The sequence below is a fragment of the Erpetoichthys calabaricus genome, chromosome 1 (genome assembly GCF_900747795.2).
Source record: "Erpetoichthys calabaricus chromosome 1, fErpCal1.3, whole genome shotgun sequence".
Lineage (NCBI taxonomy): Eukaryota > Metazoa > Chordata > Cladistia > Polypteriformes > Polypteridae > Erpetoichthys > Erpetoichthys calabaricus.
This window is the reverse complement of record NC_041394.2, coordinates 213,051,085-213,072,719: the sequence shown is the minus strand read 5'-3', so window position 1 is coordinate 213,072,719 and position 21,635 is coordinate 213,051,085. Positions and strand designations below refer to the sequence as shown.

General features: G+C 37.0%; 1 protein-coding gene across 2 annotated transcripts in view; it reads right to left on the bottom strand.

Moving 5' to 3' along the window:
* Window positions 1–21,635, bottom strand: part of ahcyl2b (adenosylhomocysteinase like 2b) — a 211,758-nt gene that overhangs the window by 79,198 nt on the left and 110,925 nt on the right. For both annotated transcript variants that reach the window (XM_028811358.2, XM_028811348.2), the window contains exon 3: window positions 11,144–11,287. In XM_028811358.2, coding sequence (XP_028667191.1) covers window positions 11,144–11,287 — 144 coding nt within the window. The remainder of the gene's footprint in view (window positions 1–11,143; window positions 11,288–21,635) is intronic.

Genomic DNA, 21,635 nt, shown 5'->3' with positions numbered 1-21,635 from the left:
ACTCAGCTTCGTGTTTTACGGTGCAAGACGGGGACTCGCACGTCACAGCGTGCACACACACGCGCGCGAACACGAACACGAACACACACACACACACACACACACACACACACACACACACGCGCGCACGCACACAGTCACAATGCTAATGCTGTAGTAAACACTATACGCTCGTACGAATGTTGACTATATGAGTGAGGCACGCAGACTCAGACGGAGAATAGGAGACGATTGCCCACAATCCAGCAGTGAGAGAGAGAGAGAAGAACCATCAGCTCAGTTGTGATCACATGACGCTCAGCAGACAAACTACTCGAACTGCAAGACCTCGCTCGTTTATCAAGTGAAAATTTATTAAAACTTTTTGCTCGTCTTGCAAAACACTCGTAAACCGAGGTTCCACTGTAATATAAAACATCGGTTTCCCACTGAGGAGAGTTAGGATTCTTCCAATTTAACAGAATAAGTCTGCGTGCCAAAAGTGTAGTGAATGCAATCACCGTTTGCTTGTCCTTTTCCACTTCAAGTCCGTCTAGAAAAACACCGAACACAGCTGTTAGTGGGTTAGGAGGGATTGTGACGCCAAGGCTGTCTGAAAGGCACTTAATTTTTGTCCAAAATGATGTTAATTTGGTGCAGACCAAGAACATGTGACCCAGTGAGGCAGGAGCTTGGTTGCAGCGTTCGCAGGTTGGATCTTGGCCTGGAAACATTTTGGACAGTTTTAAGCGAGACAGATGAGCTCGATACATAATTTTTAGTTGAATAATTCTATGCTTTGCGCATAAGGAGCTTGAGTGAATTCTCTGCTTTGCTACCTTCCACTCCTTTTCTGATATATTGATTAAGAGATCTTCTTCCCAATGTCCTCTTGGATCTTTGAAAGGTAGGGACTCTAATAGAATTTTATATAATGCGGAAATGGTGTTTAATTCCTCGGCATTGAGCAGTACTTTTTCCAGCATTGTGGAGGGTGCGAGGTGGGGAAAAAATCGGGCAATTTCTGTTTAACAAAATTTCTATTTGGAGATAATGAAAGAAATGTGTAGCTGGGAGGTTGAATTTTGAACGTAATTGTTCAAAAGATGCAAATATGTTGTCTATATAAAGATCTCTGAGCATTTTAATCCCAAAACTTTTCCAGGTATTAAAAACTGGATATGTTTGCGAGGGTTGAAAGAGGTGGTTTTCTTGCAGAGGTGCCACCGATAAAAGATTTTCCATCTTAAAATGCTTTCTAATTTGGTTCTATATTCTAAGTGAGTAAAACACAATTGGGTTATTAGTATATTTGCGATAACTTGCATTTATTGTAGAGCAGAGCAGGGAGTATAAAGAAGTACTACAGGATTTTATTTCTATTGCGAACCAGGCCTGTGTGTGTTCATTTATTTGTGTCCAGGTTTTTATGACTTGTATGTTTGCTGCCCAGTAATAAAACTGAAAATTAAGTAGAGCCATGCCACCTTCTGCCTGAGGTCTTTGTAGGGTTGCTCTTCGGATACGTGGGTGTTTTGAGTTCCAAATGAATGAGGTTATTGTTGAATCTAATTGCTTAAAAAATGATTTATTGATATATATTGGAATGTTTTGAAATAAAAAAAGAAGTTTAGGAAGGATATTCAACCTTAACAACGTTAATTCTTCCGGCTAGAGTGAGATGAAGGGTTGACCATCTATCCTGGTCTTGCTTATTTTTTTTCATACAGACGGCAAAATTTTGTTGATAAAGAGCTTTATGTTTACTTGTGATATTTCTCCAATGCAGTGAAAAGGTAGTTCCATTCAATCATATCAAATGCTTTTTCTGCGTCTAATGATAGTAATATCTCTGGGGTGTTTGATTTTGCTGGTGAATATATAACATTAAACAAGCGTCGGAGATTGGAAGATAGATGTCGGCCTTTAATAAATCCAGTTTGATCCTGTGATATTACCGAGGGCAGCACTTTCTCCATCCTTCTAGCTAGAATTTTTGAGAGTATCTTAACATCATTATTCAGGAGTGAAATTGGTCTGTATGATGCACATTGTAACAAGTCCTTATTTTGTTTAGGAAAGACGGTGATTAATGCTTGTCGAAATGTTTGAGGTAGTATTTGGTTGTCTCTAGCTTCTGTAAATGTTGCCAATAAGAGGGGAGCTACCTGAGTGGAGAATTTCTTATAAAATTCTACGGGGTAACCATCAGGGCCTGCTGATTTCCCGCTTTGTAGTGACTTTATAGCATCTAGTAATTCTGTTAGCGTTAGAGGTTTATCCAGGTCCTTGGCACTTAAAGCGTCTATTTGTGGTGTCTGTAATGTATCCAGAAATGCATTAGATTGTGTGTTGTCTTCTTTGAGCTCAGTAGAATATAAGGATTTATAATAATCTCTAAATGTGTGCATTATATTTTTATGGTCTATAATTTCTTCTCCATTCATGTTGGTAATTACTGGTATTGCATTGTGAACTTCTTGTTTGTGAATTTGTTGAGCTAAAAGCTTATTAGCTTTTTCTCCGTGTTCATAGTAATGCTGTCTAGACTTATAAATTAGTTGTTCAGTTTCTTTAGTTATTAAGATGTTAAGTTCTGTATCTAGGGCCTGCCTTTTCCTGTGGAGAGCTTCGCTTGGACACCTGGCTTGTTCTTCATCTATTCTAGTAATTTCGCTTCTTAGCTCTGATATTTTCTTGGTTTCTAATTTATTTCTGTGGGAAACAAATGAAATAATCTGTCCTCTTAAGAAGGCCTTTAGAGTTTCCCAGAGTGTTCCTGCGGAAACCTTTGTGGGCGTGTTTGTCTCTAGGAAGAAGCTGATTTGTTTGGATATAAATTCTGTGCAGTTCTCGTCTGCCAGTAGAAGAGGGTTAAGGCGCCATCTGCGAGGAGAGTGTGGGGGGCTTATTGATTTTAGCTCCAAGACTAGAGGTGCATGGTCGGAGATAACAATTGTGTCGTATTTGCATGATTTAATTGTAGACAAGAAATTATTATCTATAAAAAAATAATCAATTCTTGAGTAGCTATAATGCACTGGTGAGTAGAACGAATATGTTCGTGAGTTTGGGTTAAGAAACCTCCAGGGGTCTGATAAGTTGTGATCATTTAAAAACTGTGTAATTGTCTTTGCAGTATTAGATATCGTCCCCCCTGACACAGGAGTCCTATCTAAGAGTGGATTTAAAACACAATTAAAGTCCCCAGCCATTATAATTTTATGAGTGTTCACATTGGGAATGGATGCAAATAGATTTTGCATGAATTCCTTATCATCAGCATTGGGTGCATAAACATTTATCAAAATCATTTTACTGTTATATAAGTTGCCCGTGACCATCACATATCTCCCTTCAGGGTTCGATACTACAAATGGAACTGTTCTGTGTATGAGAATTCCCACCCCTCTAGTTTTCTTTATAAAGCTAGAATGGAACATTTGGCCAGTCCAGTCTTTTTGTAGTCTGAACTGATCCTTGCTTAGTAAGTGGGTCTCCTGTAAAAATACTATTTTAGCGTTTAAGCCTGTTAGGTGAGAGCATACTTTCTTTCTCTTTAATTCGTGATTCAGGCCTTTAACATTCCAGCTCACAAAGTTAACTGTCCCATCATGGAGACATGGATTCTGAGTTTTTAATGTCATTTTATAGTCTTAACTGGTAATGAGGCAGTTTCAATCTTAGTTTAAAATTTCCCCATGAGTTACTGCATTTTAGCCTATTGTTGCATTGATATTTATAGTTATAGGGATTAGAAGAATAGATTAGATATAGCCTGCTCTCCTTCTCTCCCCCCTTTATCCCCCCACCCCCCCCCATATTGCCTCTCCACATGAGGCTTGATCCCACTTCACGATGTCCCAGTCCTCTGACATACGAAGAGACAGAGCACGTCCAAAACAAAACAAACCCCACCCCGCAGCGGCCTTAGAGAATTAAAACAAAGATATCTATTGCAGCTGAATTCTTAATACTATCTGCCGAAAATATAATCATTAACAATCTAAGCTTAAAATAATCTTCAGCAATTTTAAAAATTAAAATATTAAGATAAAAAAATAACGAACCCTGGAAATGATTTTAAAAAGTAGTCTAGGATAAACATGGCAATTCCTACTATAATAGTATAATGTAGTAGTATAAATAGTATAAATAGCAATAAACCAAGTGTATTATGTTAAACAGTCTACTTTAAGGTAATAAAAAAAAAAAATCCTACATTACTTCCACACTCACATCTATAACTCTGATTAAGACATAAACATATAATGTCCAGATAAAGAAAAGGATGTATAATTATAATACCAGTCTCTTTAAATATGGATCCAGAGAGCAGATGACAGGTCCTTCCCATGCCTTGATAGAATACGGCTCCTTATTAACTTTCAAAAGAGTGTCGGAAACAGCTTCTTTAATTCCTTTTTGGCTTCTTCTTTGCTTGAAAAAATATAATATTGATCTTGAACTTCCACTTTCAGTTTGGCGGGATACAAGAGGCTGTATTTGATATCGGCTTCCCGTAGCAACTTTTTAATGTCAGAATAGGCTGCACGTTTTGCAGCTGTTGATGGTGAGAAGTCGGGGAAAATACGAATAAGATTATTTTCAAATGATTTCTTGCTTGTGTCTGAGAAGTGCCATCACATCAAGCTTACATCGTAGTCGCTCGAAGCGGACAATAAAAGACCTGGGTTTAAAGGTACTAGAACTGTATGTCGAGTTTAAAATCATCTCCAAATGTTTTAGACAGTAATTCTACGGCAAATTTCATTGGGCTTTAGCTTTCTCATTTCTCAGGTATACCCTCAATTCTTATATTATTTCTTCTGTGCCCATCTTCCAGGGCCGCAAGTCTGTCTCCGAGTTTTTTGCATTCGGAATTCGCAGCTGTAGCTTTTTCATCGGCGTTAGACGCCAATTGTTCCGCTGTTTCAACTCGAGCCGTGAATGCCTGCTTAAAGTCATCCAGCTGATCTGTAATGTCTTTAATCTGGTTGGTAAGCATTTTCAGTTTGAATCTATTTTCTTCTATGTGTTCTTCTAACTTCTCAAACATGCCTTTAAAGTTCACGTCAAAATGTTTAAATAGACGTGTTTCCCGGTCTTTGTTATCCTTCTTAAGCTCAATGTTAGACTTCATAAGATCATTCTTGTTTTCCTTCTTCAGCTCATTTATGGCCGTAGCCAGTGTAGAAATCATCTCTTTCAGTTCGGACAGTTCACTTCGGATTTCATGCTCTGCGAGTGGAAGTGCAGTTCCTGTTACGGCAGGTGCTGCAGGCTCGCGATTAGTAGATGAAAGCACATCCCACAGGGCCTTTTCTAGTCTCGAATGAACCTCAGAAATCGGCGATCCAGCGCGACATGTATCACCTGTATCACTTGCACCTTCGCTCCTGTTTTCAATCTCGACTGGAGACGAAACAATGGAGCGGGGTCCCAGGAGATCTGTGCCTTCGTCTGCCTGTTCCAAGTCAATTTCCGAGAGGCCATACCTTGCACTCGAGCCGGATGTCTGTCCAGACTTTGAAGCAGCTTTAAGTTTCTTTTCCGGTTCTTTCTGACTTTTCTTCTTGTTACTCATGCTTGTATATTGTAGTGGAAGTTCCTTGGTCGGGTTAAATACAGGATACCTCTAAACAATGTGAAATACGTGGGAAATTAAAGCCGCTGCAAGCGGAGCTCTGCTTCAGACGTCCATCTCCTATAACGGTCGAGACCAACTCCACTTTTTAATTTGGCTTTTTCATAGATACATTTTAGTTCTACTCTTAATAAACCAGATAAGCATAGAATTATCATACTCTTCAATAAACTTGCTATCTTTATTAATCCTATAGTTTCTCCATGTTTTTCTCCTGCTCCTATGAAGTGGTCTGTAATGTCTTTGAATCTTCTATATACAGTGCATCCGGAAAGTATTCACAGCGCATCACTTTTTCCACATTTTGTTATGTTACAGCCTTATTCCAAAATGGATTAAATTCATTTTTTTCCTCAGAATTCTACACACAACACCCCATAATGACAACGTGAAAAAAGTTTACCTTGAGGTTTTTGCAAATTTATTAAAAATAAAAAAACTGAGAAATCACTTGTATATAAGTATTCACAGCCTTTGCTCAATACTTTGTCGATGCAACCTTTGGCAGCAATTACTGCCTCAAGTCTTTTTGAATATGATGTCACAAGCTTGGCACACCTATCCTTGGCCAGTTTCGCCCATTCCTCTTTGCAGCACCTCTCAAGCTCCATCAGGCTGGATGGCAAGTGTCGGTGCACAGCCATTTTAAGATCTCTCCAGGGATGTTCAATCGGATTCAAGTCTGGGGCTCTGGCTGGGCCACTCAAGGACATTCACAGAGTTGTCCTGAAGCCACTCCTTTGATATCTTGGCTGTGTCCTTTGGGTCGTTGTCCTGCTGAAAGATGAACCGTCGCCCCAGTCTGAGGTCAAGAGCGCTCTGGAGCAGGTTTTTCATCCAGGATGTCTCTGTACATTGCTGCAGTCATCTTTCCCTTTATCCTGACTAGTCTCCCAGTCCCTGCCGCTGAAAAACATCCACACAGCATGATGCTGCCACCACCATGCTTCACTGTAGGGATGGTATTGGCCTGGTGATGAGCGGTGCCTGGTTTCCTCCAAATGTGACGCCTGGCATTCACACCAAAGAGTTCAATCTTTGTCTCATCAGACCAGAGAATTTTTCTTTCTCATGGTCTAAGAGTCCTCCAGGTGCCTTTTGGCAAACTCCAGGTGGGCTGCCATGTGCCTTTTACTAAGGAGTGGCTTCCGTCTGGCCACTCTACCATACAGGCCTGATTGGTGGATTGCTGCAGAGATGGTTGTCCTTCTGGAAGGTTCTCCTCCTCTCCACAGAGGACCTCTGACAGAGTGACCATTGGGTTCTTGGTCACCTCCCTGACTAAGGCCCTTCTCCCCCGATCACTCAGTTTAGATGGCCGGCCAGCTCTAGGAAGAGTCCTGGTGGTATCAAACTTCTACCACTTACGGATGATGGAGGCCACTGTGCTCATTGGGACCTTCAAAGCAGCAGACATTTTTCTGTAACCTTCTCCAGATTTGTGCCCCGAGACAATCCTGTCTCTGAGGTCTACAGACAATTCCTTTGACTTCATGCTTGGTTTGTGCTCTGACATGAACTGTCAACTGTGGGACCTTATATAGACAGGTGCGTGCCTTTCCAAATCATGTCCAATCAACTGAATTCACCACAGGTGGACTCCAATTAAGCTACAGAAACAACTCAAGGATGATCAGGGGAAACAAGATGCACCTGAGTTCAATTTTGAGCTTCATGGCAAAGGCTGTGAATACTTATGTACATGTGCTTTCTCAATTTTTTTATTTTTAATAAATTTGCAAAAATATCAAATAAACTTTTTTCACGTTGTCATTATGGGGTGTTGTGTGTAGAATTCTGAGGAAAAAAATTAATTTAATCCATTTTGGAATAAGGCTGTAACATAACAAAATATGGAAAAAGTGATGTGCTGTGAATACTTTCCAGATGCACTGTGTGTGTATATATACAGTATATATATTACATATATATATATACACACATACAGTGGGGCAAAAAAGTATTTAGTCAGCCACCAATTGTGCAAGTTCACCCACTTAAAAAGATAAGAGAGACCTGTAATTTTCATCATAGGTATACCTCAACTATGAGAGACAAAATGACAAAAAAAAAAATCCAGAAAATCACATTGTCTGATTTTTAAAGAATTTATTTGCAAATTATGGTGGAAAATAAGTATTTGGTCACCTACAAACAAGATAGATTTCTGGCTCTCACAGACCTGTAACTTCTTCTGTAAGAGGCTCCTCTGTCCTCCACTCGTTACCTGTATTAATGGCACCTGTTTGAACTCGTTATCAATATAAAAGACACCTGTCCACAACCTCAAACAGTCACACTCCAAACTCCACTATGGCCAAGACCAAAGAGCTGTCAAAGGACACCAGAAACAAAATTGTAGACCTGCACCAGGCTGGGATGACTGAATCTGCAATAGGTAAGCAGCTTGGTGTGAAGAAATCAACTGTGGGAGCAATTATTAGAAAATGGAAGACATACAAGACCACTGATAATCTCCCTCGATCTGGGGTTCCACGCAAGATCTCACTCCGTGGGGTCAAAATGATCACAAGAACGGTGAGCAAAAATCCCAGAACTACACTGGGGGACCTAGTGAATGACCTGCAGAGAGCTGGGACCAAAGTAACAAAGGCTACCATCAGTAACACACTACGCTGCCAGGGACTCAAATCCTGCAGTGCCAGCCAGACGTTTCCCCCTGCTTAAGCCAGTACATGTTCAGGCCCGTCTGAAGTTTGCTAGAGAGCATTTGGATGATCCAGAAGAGGATTGGGAGAATGTCATATGGTCAGATGAAAAAAACTCTACTTGTCGTGTTTGGAGGAGAAAGAATGCGGAGTTGAATCCAAAGAACACCATACCTACTGTAAAGCATGGGGGTGGAAACATCATGCTTTGGGGCTGTTTTTCTGCAAAGGGACCAGGACGACTGATCCGTGTAAAGGAAAGAATGAATAGTGCCATGTATCGTCAGATTTTGAGTGAAAACCTCCTTCCATCAGCAAGGGCATTGAAGATGAAACGTGGCTGGGTCTTTCAGCATGATAATAATCCCAAACACACCGCCCGGATAACGAAGGAGTGGCTTCGTAAGAAGCATTTCAAGGTCCTGGAGTGGCCTAGCCAGTCTCCAGATCTCAACCCCATAGAAAATCTTTGGAGGGAGTTGAAAGTCCGTGTTGCCCAGCGACAGCCCCAAAACATCACTGCTCTAGAGGAGATCTGCATGGAGGAATGGGCCAAAATACCAGCAACAGTGTGTGAAAACCTTGTGAAGACTTACAGAAAACGTTTGACCTCTGTCATTGCCAACAAATGGTATATAACAAAGTATTGAGATGAACTTTTGTTATTGACCAAATACTTTTTTCCACCATAATTTGCAAATAAATTCTTTAAAAATCAGACAATGTGATTTTCTGGATTTTTTTCTATCATCTTTTTAAGTGGGAGAACTTGCACAATTGGTGGCTGACTAAATACTTTTTTGCCCCACTGTATACTACTTAACATTTATTTTAGCCAAAATGCACAGTGTCCACTGGGAGGTCTTTTGGCCTGGAAAATTTAGTTTTTTTTTTTTTTTCCTCTAGCATAACTGGAGTTTTTTTTTTTATTACTTTTTCAATTTATCCTGGCCAACAGCCCTTATCATTGAACTTTTATTTAGTGACTTTTAAAAAAGCAATTCTGTATTTAATGACTCTACTTCTCTTAATTCTACCTCGATCTTATGTGTTTATTTTTTATTTTTTGAATACTATTTATGCATTATAATTGTCACCCAATTTTAATTTTTTTTCTTTTCTTGTAACTACTTCTTTGACATCTTGTAAAGCATTTTGAGCTAAATGTTGTTGTTGTGTGGTGCTACAGCTAGCTGAATGGTAGGCTGCTTGTTATTACGAATACAATAGGTAAAAATGATATTAAGTTCATAAGGAAGAGAAAAATGGATGAGATTGAATAAAACTTTACTTTGTAATCAGTAAAATAATCTCTGAACTCCTGCAAACTTTGTGTTAAACATTACTACTGCTATATTTTCTTTTATGTTTACCCCCGTACTAATATTTAGCTACTTTGTTTATTGCACTTGTAACAGAATCTTTTGTATGCTTCCATCCTTATTGTCTCAAAATACACTACTACATGCTATCAGTAAAATGCTAATGTCATTGGTGATTCACAGGTTTCTAATGGAATATGTGGATTGTTTTCATAGTCACACAGTTGTCCACGCATTTTTCTGTGAACCCCGTTATGAAATATGACTACTAATCCAGATCTGAGGAGGATTCAGAATTCCTACTGAGCATTGAACCACTGAATGATTAAAATGTCTGCTGTAATTTGTAGATACTTCCACACAGACTACAGAAATAGTTTTAAAACTCGGGGCTGTCAGGTTTGACTTTTTTTTTTTTTTTTTTTTTTTAAATAAACATTTCTCAAAATGGTCTACAAATGTTGAATATAACTAGCCCTACATCAGTGCAGTTCTTGACTAAGGTGTGGCATTTCTAAACCTGTGCAGTGCGCGAACTGCTCTTAGGTGATATGAAAGGGGGCCACAGGACAAACCTGTGTCTCCATGCTCAGCTGCATTTTAGTTCCACTGCCCAGTCTCCTGCAGCTCTGGCTCTGAAGCTTCACTCATTTCACCCATTTGGTTTCATTCCCCTCTTCCATGGCCACTGCCCCTTGCCTATTCAAAATATCTTACTGCTTAAATGAGGTCCGAGGTAATAGTTCCCCTCTTACTCCTTACCTGTTTTAAACTGATCAATGCCAAGATCAAGACTGCTCAGGAATGACATGCCAAGACTGATAGATTTTTGAGGAAGACAGGCCAGCGCTCTCTTTCACAACCCCTCTACTCCCCAACAAGAAGTTCCACAGCGTGCGTCTCTCTCAAGTGATAAACTAAGTGGATGCACCCAGAGGTGTTGTCAGAAACAATTATCAGGTTGCTGGAGTATGTACCAACTCCAACTAAATGTAAATTGAAATATGTGCTAGAATTTCCAATTTTGCATACACAAACTGAAATAAACAATTTTTTCTTCTAGGCTTTTGATAAAAATACAACCTCTTTTTAAACTTTTGTACGTTTTACCTTAACTCGATGTTCTTAACTTCTTTAATAATCTACATTAAGGAAAGAATATACCACTATATTACTACTTTGGATTGTAAAGGACCAGCACACATTTAACAACTCATACTGTTTAAAGATTATTAAATATAATTATGACTAATAATAACAAATGCTATAAGCCTTCATAGGTAGTGAGTATGTATGCACTACACTCTGGGCAAATGTCAATACTACTATCACTGTAAAACTAAAGATTTTATTTAATAAAAAAAAAAAATGTTCTGATCAATGAAAAATGTTTCAGGATGCATCAATTACATATTAAATAGCATATAACTAACACCCCAAATCAGATTCCTTTAAACACTTCCCTTTGAAGTGTACTTCTATTAAACCATGGAAAGCAGAGCATTCTAATATTCAATTTTAACTACCTTGCTCTGCAATCTCTATCTCTCGGCGTCCAAAGTCAGCCTGCTTGATGTTCTTGATGCAGAAGTCACTACTACCCTTTGAGTTCTTCTGTTGTTTATCCCTTGGAGAAGTCTCATCATCAGAGCTGTCTGTATAAGAAGCCGCTGAAAACAAAAGCAAATGGTTTACATTTACATTTAAATATTTACCTGAAACATTTATCAAAATGAAATACAAACATAATTTCTGCATTTGCAAAGCTGGATTCAACGTTGATTTCTTGTCCAAACCTTAGTCACTATAGTAGTTAGTTCACACTAGCTAAGCACATACCATAATGCTAATGCTATTGCAAAAATAGAGCAAGCACAAAAAAAAAAAACATTACCTGTAAGATGTCATCTTTAATATATAGGTAAACACAGGACATTTTTTTGCAAACGGCACAAGAAATATTCCATAAAAGCTGGTAATTTTAAATGCATCAGAACATGTACTGACAGGTCTAAATATAATGCAGTTGTAAGGTAATATAATTTACTGCCAGATTTTAATCCCTATGTAAACATCCAGGTAAGTAAGAATTGAGCTGGCATTATTTAAAGCAGGGTTTCTTAAACTTGTTGAGACCCAATCTTGCCCTTTTTACTGTCCTCAAGATTCCTTGTTGAATATAGGGACAATCTTCAGTGTGAGGGTGGGAGTTGCTCTGTTGGAGAGTTATGGAAGATGGTCAGATTTGGGGTTTGGTAATTGAGGACGATTGTCTGAGCAATGTTGGTTGCTTATTCAACATGCAGTGTGTCCTACGATTCATTATTTCCTTCCACAAACCATCAACGACACATTAAAATTAAATACAACTATAACTTGCAAACCAACAACCCATAGTTTAAGAATCTCTAATTTAAAGTAACATTCAAAAACAGTGGATACAAGAAGAAAGGGACATAATCAGTCATACAGATAAATCCAGTTAAAATGATCAAAGCCAAAATCAAAACCACAGACATTATGAGGTTTGATGTAGGAAATAAAAACATAAAAAAAATTATTAAAATGCCTCAATGACAGAGTTTAAAGAACGCAAAGAGGCTGTTTATTAGGAACATAATTGGAGAAGGTTAGAAAACAGTTGACAAAGTGTTTGCTATTGTCAGGTAAAGGCAGCCTTGCATATGGCATCATTGAGTGCACTGCAAAAACACAAACCTTATTCTCTTTATACCTTGATGTTAAAAATATCACAAGGGACCAAAGGGTATGCAATCAATAACTGAATGTTAGAATGCAGCCCAAATTAAAGGTCAATCAGGCCTTTGTTCATGAAAACACATATTGTATGATGTAGCATTACATCTCAAGATATAGTTGTTCAGCAGAGAAAAAAAAAGAAAAAAAAAAAAAATCAACTGCATTGCATAGGCCTACTTTCAGTTACAATGCTCACTTTTAACAATTATGAGCTCTCCTAAATTAACCTTATCATGAAGTTTGACTTTGCCAGTTATTCCTTATATATACTGTGTATGTCAGTTGTCATTAAAACAGCATACTAGGTTTATCACTTGTAAGATTCACAATAAGAAGGCTAAATTAAAAAATAAACCTTTTTTAAACTTTAAAATGTCATTTCTTGTTGCAAAAACCCTCAAGTCGACCTTTGTGTATTTGCAATGACCTTCTATGTACTATTCAACTGTTTTTAATCAAATACATCACTTTAACCTTTTCTGCAGGAAAAAAAATTCACTCTTATAACTGAAATAATGTATAAAGAATTGATCTAAATGCAGCGACAGGGTTCAAATGAAATCTATCAAGGTACAGAGTTTCCAACGTCTCCTTGCTCTTTGTTTGGGTAAAAGGGTGCTGCACATTTGCAAAGAAAAACTGAAAATGAAAAGATTAACCTGAAGGATAACCTGTAACAATTCACAGCATAATATAATTAACATGGCTATTATGACATTCATGTTTTCCTTTGTTTAAAGGTATTCAAAAATTGAATATACAGTGGAACCTCAGGTCACGAACGTCTCGGAACACGTACAAATTGGGTTACAACCAAAAAGTTTGCCAAACTTCTGCATCTGTTCACGACCACACACTCGGGTGACGAACAAGCCAGTTTCCCTTCCGGTTCGTATGCACCAATGATTTCCGCACGTGTTCAGTCTCTCCCTGTGCATTCGCTGTGAACTCTTTGTGCTCTATTTCATTTCCCTTCCGGTTCATATGCGCTTGTGATTTACGCACATGTTCAGTCTCTCCCTATACCTGTACAGTGCATTGTTCTCGGTCAGATGTGCATCGCGCAGAGGGACTTTACCTCAAAACTGGAATCTCCTCTCCACCCAGTTCCTCCTCACATCCTTCATATGCCAGAACTCGACTCATGCAAGGTTAGTTTTCTTGGTTGTTTATGGTAAGTTTTTGTACAAATTACGGATTTTTCAAATGTTCATTTTTATCCCTGTGCTTAAAACTCATTAAAAAAAGTGTTTACAGCAATCGGTTCGTAAAGCTATTAGCGTGAACTCCTGCAATGGAGCTTACGGCCGTGAGCCGAGGTTCCACTGTACTTTTAAATATAGATGTATACACTTTTTTTTTTTTTTTTTTTTTTTTTTTTAAAACAGCAAAAGTTTTAAATTGAAATTCAACAGCAGACTTAAGGCCTACAAGTTCTAAACTAACAAGACAAGCAAGACATACACATATATACACACAACATCAAGGGCACAGAATAATACACTTCGTTTTAAATGTCCTAATGACTAAGCAACATTACTTGCATCTGTTTAACCAACCTGCAGTGTAATTGGTTGTCTCACTACTGTGGTAAATATTTGATAAAATATTTAATGATAAATTGTTAAATGATATGCTTTTAGGGCAGAATGTAGGTTGTATTGGGTTCATATGTCCTAGTTTCATTATTACCTGGGTGGAGTTTGTATGTTCCCCCTTATACTAGCTGTGCTACCCATCTAAGACAAGATGAAATCCAAGTAATCAACGTAGACCTCAGCATTAACGTTTGCAGTGTACCATCTATTAGACGCCATTTTATAATACATGTAGTAATAAAATGCTTTGTCCATTCAAACAGATGGAGCACTGCAAATGTTAACGCTGAGGCCTATGTTGATTATGTGGAAGCATTATTACAAATGTTTGTAATGTGCCATCTGCTGGAATGACAAATGCAATGCATTTTATTACTACAAATGTTTGTGGTATGCCATCTGTTGAAATGACAGAGACATATGGATACACAGACACATCCTTTTATTAAGTTGGATATATGTATGTATTCATTATGTTTATTTACATAACTATGACAATTATTCAAGTTTTTAAAAACATCTTGAAATAAACAAAGAAGCAGAAAACTACACACAAACTTAGGCTGCTTATGGTGGGAATGTATTAATGGTGTTTTTATTTTATTAATTACTGGCTCAAATGTATTGTTTCTTTAAACTTTAAATGTAGGTCAGGGTTTCAGTTGTTAGACTTAAATCAATGTAACTGAAACATACTTGTTTCAACAAAACGGAAGACTACAGTATATTGATATATTCAGAAATTAACGGAAATACACAAGTTGCTTATTTTGACCTTAATTGTTTTTTAAAAAATAGCCTTAGCTATCATTAACTGTACAAAATCCCAAGATAAATTATTTGTTCTCCTCCTAATCAGACACTGTACTGTACTTTGTACTTTATAAACATGCCCGCTGCCTTTTTCATTTTGTATTTGTGTCAGTATGTTACTACTGAGTCTCTGTTCTCAAACCTCAACTGTGAAATAGGGGTCAAAGAGAATTACAATCCCCACAGGACAGATTTATTACACTGCTCCAGGCAATGGATAGCTTTTGCTCTCAGGTACCAGAAGAGCAATTTGAGGCTGAAATGCCAGCTTGAAAGAGCACATTCTTTCATAATGTATGCATATGCGTAATACAAGAAAAGTCAATACATTTGGTACCTGATACAATTTTTTAAAACTTTTTGCACAATTTGAAGTTTACCTACTTTTCTTTTGCTTGTCTTCTGCATTATAATTGGATATCAGGTAGTAAGTTTGGAACAGCAAGTAGAGAGGAAAATTTTAAACTACAATAGGTCACGTTTAATTCTATTAATCAATTCAGTGTGTGCCCCTATCCAAGTCACTTAAAAACAAAAAAAAATACCTTATACTATATCCTGAACATGTAAGTTGCCAGGGATAACAACGTCAACCAAATACATAACAACCCGCCTGCTCTTAGTAAGCTTTACGTAAAAGAGGAACATAGGTAGCCAACTACTTATTAGTTCTCCATTTGAGTTGGAAAATATTTACTGTGTAAAGCAGTGCCTCTGGTTATCCTTCAGCAGAATGTGTGGGTACATTAATGCTTTACTGAATTACAAAGAACCCTACATGTGGTGCATCCTATTCTCAGCCTTATTATTTCTGAAGTCTAATTATGTTGCACCTAGGTTCTATTTAATGGATCTACAGCTTGGTTCTGTGTTCAAGGCATGTGTTTGGATATAAAACTAATGTGTTGTCTTATATACAACATCCATATGTACAGTGTAAGTAGACTTAGACCTTAGGAAGTCCCCAGTCTCAAATGATGTAGCATTTGTATGACTCAAAGAAGTAGAGCTTATTAACATGCACTTTTACATCAATGGTACTCAGGACCTTTCTAAGGGCCCTATAAGGCAAATATTACAGATTTAGAGACACACATCTGTTGTTAGCATTTATGATTTCAGGATATTTGCATTTAGCCCATGTCCTTTTATTCTGCAACAATAACCATCTGCTGTGTTGCTCAACTGTATTGCATGCTTTTTAACTGCTTTGAGCTAAAAAAAAATAATAATTTGGTACAGTCAAGATTATAGTAGCTATTGCACTGTGCAAGATATGATGACTACCAAGATCATGCAATATATATGTGGTCAAGGAGTAACTTTAAAACCTATTTAAAAAAGATCTTTTGATAAAGGTTAATGATGAACAGAAGCAAGATGATGCCACCCTGAGATTAATCTATTCTCAAAAGAAAATAGCCGGTTTTGTCTCAATATAGTTTGTAAGCCTACATTTGTAAAAGCCCTGAAAAAATGACAAAGCAGAATGATAAAACTAGATATACTGAATTTAAAATACAAAGCTAAAAAAGACACCTATTTTGCATGCAAAAGTTGGTGTATTTTTGAGTTAGTGTATTATATCTATCTATCTACAGCTGTTAACACAAAGTTTTGCTGTAAAGGTAACAGGAATATTCATGGTTCACTGAGAATTTGCATTTATCCATTTACATTGCTTTAAAGATAGCAATTGAAATAGCATCTCAGACGACTTCTAATGTACATTACAAGTAAGTATTCCTCAGTTATAAAACTAATTATAGTAGTGCCTGTGTTTGGGTATATTGCATTACAAAAGCATACTGTGCATGTACTGTATATACTGCAGATATACTGTGCACCAGCAATACAATTTGAAAGTGATACATGCCAGGCACAAGGATACTTTAAAAACAAGTAGACATTTTAAGCATAATACTCACCTGAAGCTCTAGATATTTTAAAATGAGCTTAGCTACCACATGATAGCCATAGTTTTAACGTTTCTTTGTAACTGCTGTTACATTTCTCTCTTTTTGTTTTGATTTCCATCCGGTGTTCTCAACATACTAGCATTTTATCTCTGTGCTTCTTGGCTATTTTCTTCCTGTTTTGCCATTCTTATCTCAATTTCTTGTTTGTTGAAAACTGTGGGCTTAGATTTGTCTTTGTACACTTCATTGCTGTAATTTGCCTTGGTATGATTTCCACTCCTAATGGCCTTTCCAGCTCTCCCTCCCCAAAAGTTTCCTGACACTCAATTTGAAATTTCTTTATGTCACATTGCAGGTAAGCTCTGCTGTCTTACTTTCCAAGTCCAGTTGTTTGCGGATCTTCAAAGATGAAAAGTAATTAATACTAATGAAGACCTGTGTATCTGGTGTGATAATCTGGCAGCATTGCAATAGATAACTCACTTACTTGATGCTCCCTTATAATTTCTTTGGAAATTGTATTACTAGTGAATTCTTGAAGATGCTTAAAAGCTTTTGTAGGTTTATCAGAAATGTATACATACACAGCACGTCTATGTTATTTATAAGCATTATTAAACGTGTACAGGCAAAGCCAAACTAAGAAAATGTTGCTAAATACAAATTATTTTTAATTTTGGTGTAAATGCATAGAGAATCTACAAAGATATGAAAACAGCCATATCAACCTTTCACCTTATAACTTTACGACACAGAGATTAAAATAAGTGAAAAGAAGGTAATTAAAATGATCATCAGGCAATAGTTAAGGTTTTGAAAATATGGTGAGGGGGGACCCAACTATCCAAAAGAAGAGAAAGACCAAGAATGATAAGAAAAGCTCTTTCAAAATAGTTATAAAACAAAGTAAAGTAGTTAAGGAAAAAGTATTTTATTCATACAAGCTTGCTGGTAGCTACTGTCAAATTTATCTTTACTCTTTGTCAATGCTCAATGAAGACTCCTTAAAAAGAGGAAACTAAAAGTTTTTGAAAAAGAATCAAGCAATGAAGACATGTCGACTTTTTCAGCTTTGGTTGCTCCAACCTTTATATCACCTTTAGATCTTCCGAGCACTAAAAATGTTATTATAACTAATTAGTTTTCAGTAGCACTAACTATAACTAATGCTTTCAAGGTCCATTTATACAGTGCCTACTGCAGAACAATTAGACAGGCTTGGCTTACCATATAATTTACATTAACTCCAGTTTCCAAAGCAGTACAAATGAAGGAAAGGTGCCTCAAATAGCCTCACTGAAATTAAAAGCACAATTCAGAAGCAAAGCTTTCTCAACAAAGTCAGCATTTTATTTTTGCCATAGGGGTCTGACCTCATTAAAGTAATTTATTCTGGGTCAGTCAGTTCAAAAGTAGTTGAAGAATATATAACCTCTTATTACTATAATTAGACAATCCAACAAACCCTAAAAAAACAGGCTATACAACAAGCATTCTTACCAAAATACTGTATATGGTAGTAAATTATTATGCCTCAAAAGATGGAGAATAAAATGTTACTGTACTGTAGGATATGACTGGTCAATAAAAGCACAGATATACAATATATATATGCATGTTTAAACCATAACACAAGTAAAAGCCAGTTTTGATGAGAATACAGAGTTAGAAGTTATTTTTTCCCACACAAACATGCAGTTTAGTACAAAGGTCGCCTACTGCGATGTGTATATGCTGTGTGCACCGCTATTAAAGAAAAATTAATGCGGCGTTATATCAGACTTCCGACTGTAGCGGAGGCCAATGAAATTGCATACCGCAATTCCTTGGTGCATCTTGTGCCACAGATTTATGGTGGCCTATTCTTCCCCCGACGGAAGGCTACCGCGATTACATTAATTGCAAAGGGTGGCCATCTATTGTTCTCCAGGCCCTTGTTGATGACAGGTGCATGATACGAGACATTTGCGTTGGCACTCCTGGAAGTGCCCATGATGCAGCTGTGTTTGCAGCATCGCATCTGTACAGGTGAGCCTACCTTTCAACATCCCTTCTCAGTGCGAGAACAACTGAATTAGTACTGTAACCTGCTTCCCTTAAGGTTTTTAATTAAAACTGAAATTTGAATACATACAAAATAACGACGTTTAATCAAAAAAAAAACTCTTCATCAGACCATGCGAACTGCTCCGCCATTCTCGTTTTGATTGCACGTGATGAAAATGTGACACATTTATTTGCGCTAAAGCCCTTTTTTCCAACAAAAAGTGTTTCCAATGTAGTTTTTGCGACATCTGAAGTATCGATATGGAATTTATGCGCTAAAGTTAAACGGAAAAATATTATGTCGACATGTACAACATTTTATCGATAATTAGCATTTCCATCAGCTATATCGGTAAAAAAATTTGAAGCGCTAAATATTTTTTCGGAAAAACTCCTTGGATGGAAACCTGGTTATTGACATATTCATTTAGTATAAGGTCAAACTACCATAAAATAGTTAAAATGTTTACTCCAGTAACCAAGTCTTATTTTAAAAAAGTGTTAACATTAAAATATTATGACGTTAATAAATTGTAAGCCAGCTGTTATAAAGTTTGTGGTCACATTGTGTACAGTCACATGTCTTGGTTACACATATTATGAAGTTCACCTTGCAAGTGAAATCAAATCCCTGACAAGTACACAAACCAAGGTGCCTGAACTTTAGCCAATTACATTAAAATACACTCAGTAGCACATCACTGAAACCACTTAAAACTAAAAGCATTTGTGATATTATTTTGGTCATCCAAATCTTCTCATCTATTTGTCATTACTGTCCCGATAAAAACTTATGAGACAACAAACTTTATAACAGCCAACAAGCAACTCATTAGCTGGCAAAGAAATTCAGTAACAACCTTATCCATTCTGGCACAGAGTGTTCAGCCTACATCCTTAGTTATGAGTAATCTGAGATATTAGATGACAGCCACTTTTCAAAGGTAGCCTTGTAGAGGAAACCGTAGGGGAAAATACACTGTTTTGTCCACAATGAATAAAGGCCAAATTTTCTAGCAGATTAGGCAAGGCTCTCATTTAAAAATAGCAACTTTTATCAGAACCATAACAAAAAAAAAAAAAAGGTTTTATATAGTCTTATATTTTAATTCTTGGAATCATAACTGAAACAGAAGCGTTACTCAAGGCAAAGTAACCAATTATCTAAGACTAAGAAGAGCTTGCTCAACATACAGTAACAAAAAATAAATTTAGCAAACAGTATTTCACCAGTCTCACTTTCAATACATAAATGATAGAAAAACAACAACCCCTACTTTCAGACTTTCATAACTTACATACAGTAAGTGAAACAAGAAGCTGCTGTCACACACGTGCGCATGGGAGGCAGCTAAAGGGTCTAAACAAGGTTAATTCCAAACCAGACCGGGGGTGGCGGAGTGCAAGAACTCTTTCTCTCACTTCTCTTCAGACCAGTTACGGGAAATACTGCCTGGCCCCGATGACATCACTGCCAGGTCTGGCATTAATAATGTCACCTCCGGCCCCCACTGATGATGCCACTTCCGGTTTCAGGTCCACTGATGACATCAATTCCTCTGCTCTACTTAAAAGCTGCCATCTTTGTGCTATCGAGTCAGTTCTGTTGGTGGCTTCAGTCTATACACATCTGTATATTATTACTATCCATTTTGCAGCCAGGAACAATACACAGGTGGCTGCTCCAAACCTTTTCGTGACTTTTTTTGTCTTGTTTATGACACTACTATATGCAGATATCCACAATCAAAGGAAACTGCAGTTTATTTATGGAGCAAAACAACAAAATTGCTAATTGTATAGGGGTTTGAATATAGCTTGTTAGATACCCTGAAGTTCAAAGTTATAAGAAAAAAAAAAAGTCATCCATTTTCTTAAAGTAAATTAAACATTTTCAATCCTGTGATTTGACCTGTTGAATACTATTTATTAAATAGACTGGGCTTTTCTTTAGGCTAAAGAAAAGAAAAAAAAAAAAACAAAACATGATGAGTACTGTAAAAACATGAACCCTAGAATTATGTGGCTCATTATATAAATTTGCTCCCTTCAGTTATGAGTTATTTAAAACTTCACTTTCTGAACCGAGTTAGTCAAACAAAAAACTAAAAAGTGACTAAAACAACATGAATGCTAAGAATTCCTTTTTTAATTAGTGAAAAATATCATTTCTTATATCTTCATTATAATAACTATTCATGGTGGCTCTAAAATCTGTACTAACCCCTACTCTCTCTTCTGTTTCCCTTTTCCGGTGTCCTTTTACCCAAAGCACCATGATGTTCCAACAATGATGGATGGATTAAAAGCCAGAAGTCTGTATGACCATCAGCATCAAGTGACTCCGTGAGAACCCTAACTATAAGGAGGACTATTTCATTTATGTTAGGTAGAATGCCCACAGGGGACTGGGCGGTCTCGTGGCCTGGAACCCCTACAGATTTTATTTTTTTCTCCAGCTTTCTGGAGTTTTTTTTTGTTTTTTCTGTCTACCTTGGCCATCGGACCTTACTCCTTTTCTATGTTAACTAATGTTGTCTTATTTTAATTTCTTATTTTGTCTTTTATTTTTCTTTTCTTCATTATGTAAAGCACTTTGAGCTACTTTTTGTATGAAAATGTGCTATATAAATAAATGTTGTTGTTGTTGTTATTTATTAATTATAAGCAGTGATCAATAGTTGGTTTACATTATAAAATGTCACAGACACTTGAGGAAAAGGACCTGCTTAAAAATGTACTGTACAACATATCTGGTTATATAATTTTTTACACAAAGGCTTACTACTACCACTACTACTAATTTATTCAGGGACCAATAAATAAATATTTTTTTAAACTTGTACTAGCAATAAAAAATACTATGGGGCCTTGTTAAGAGA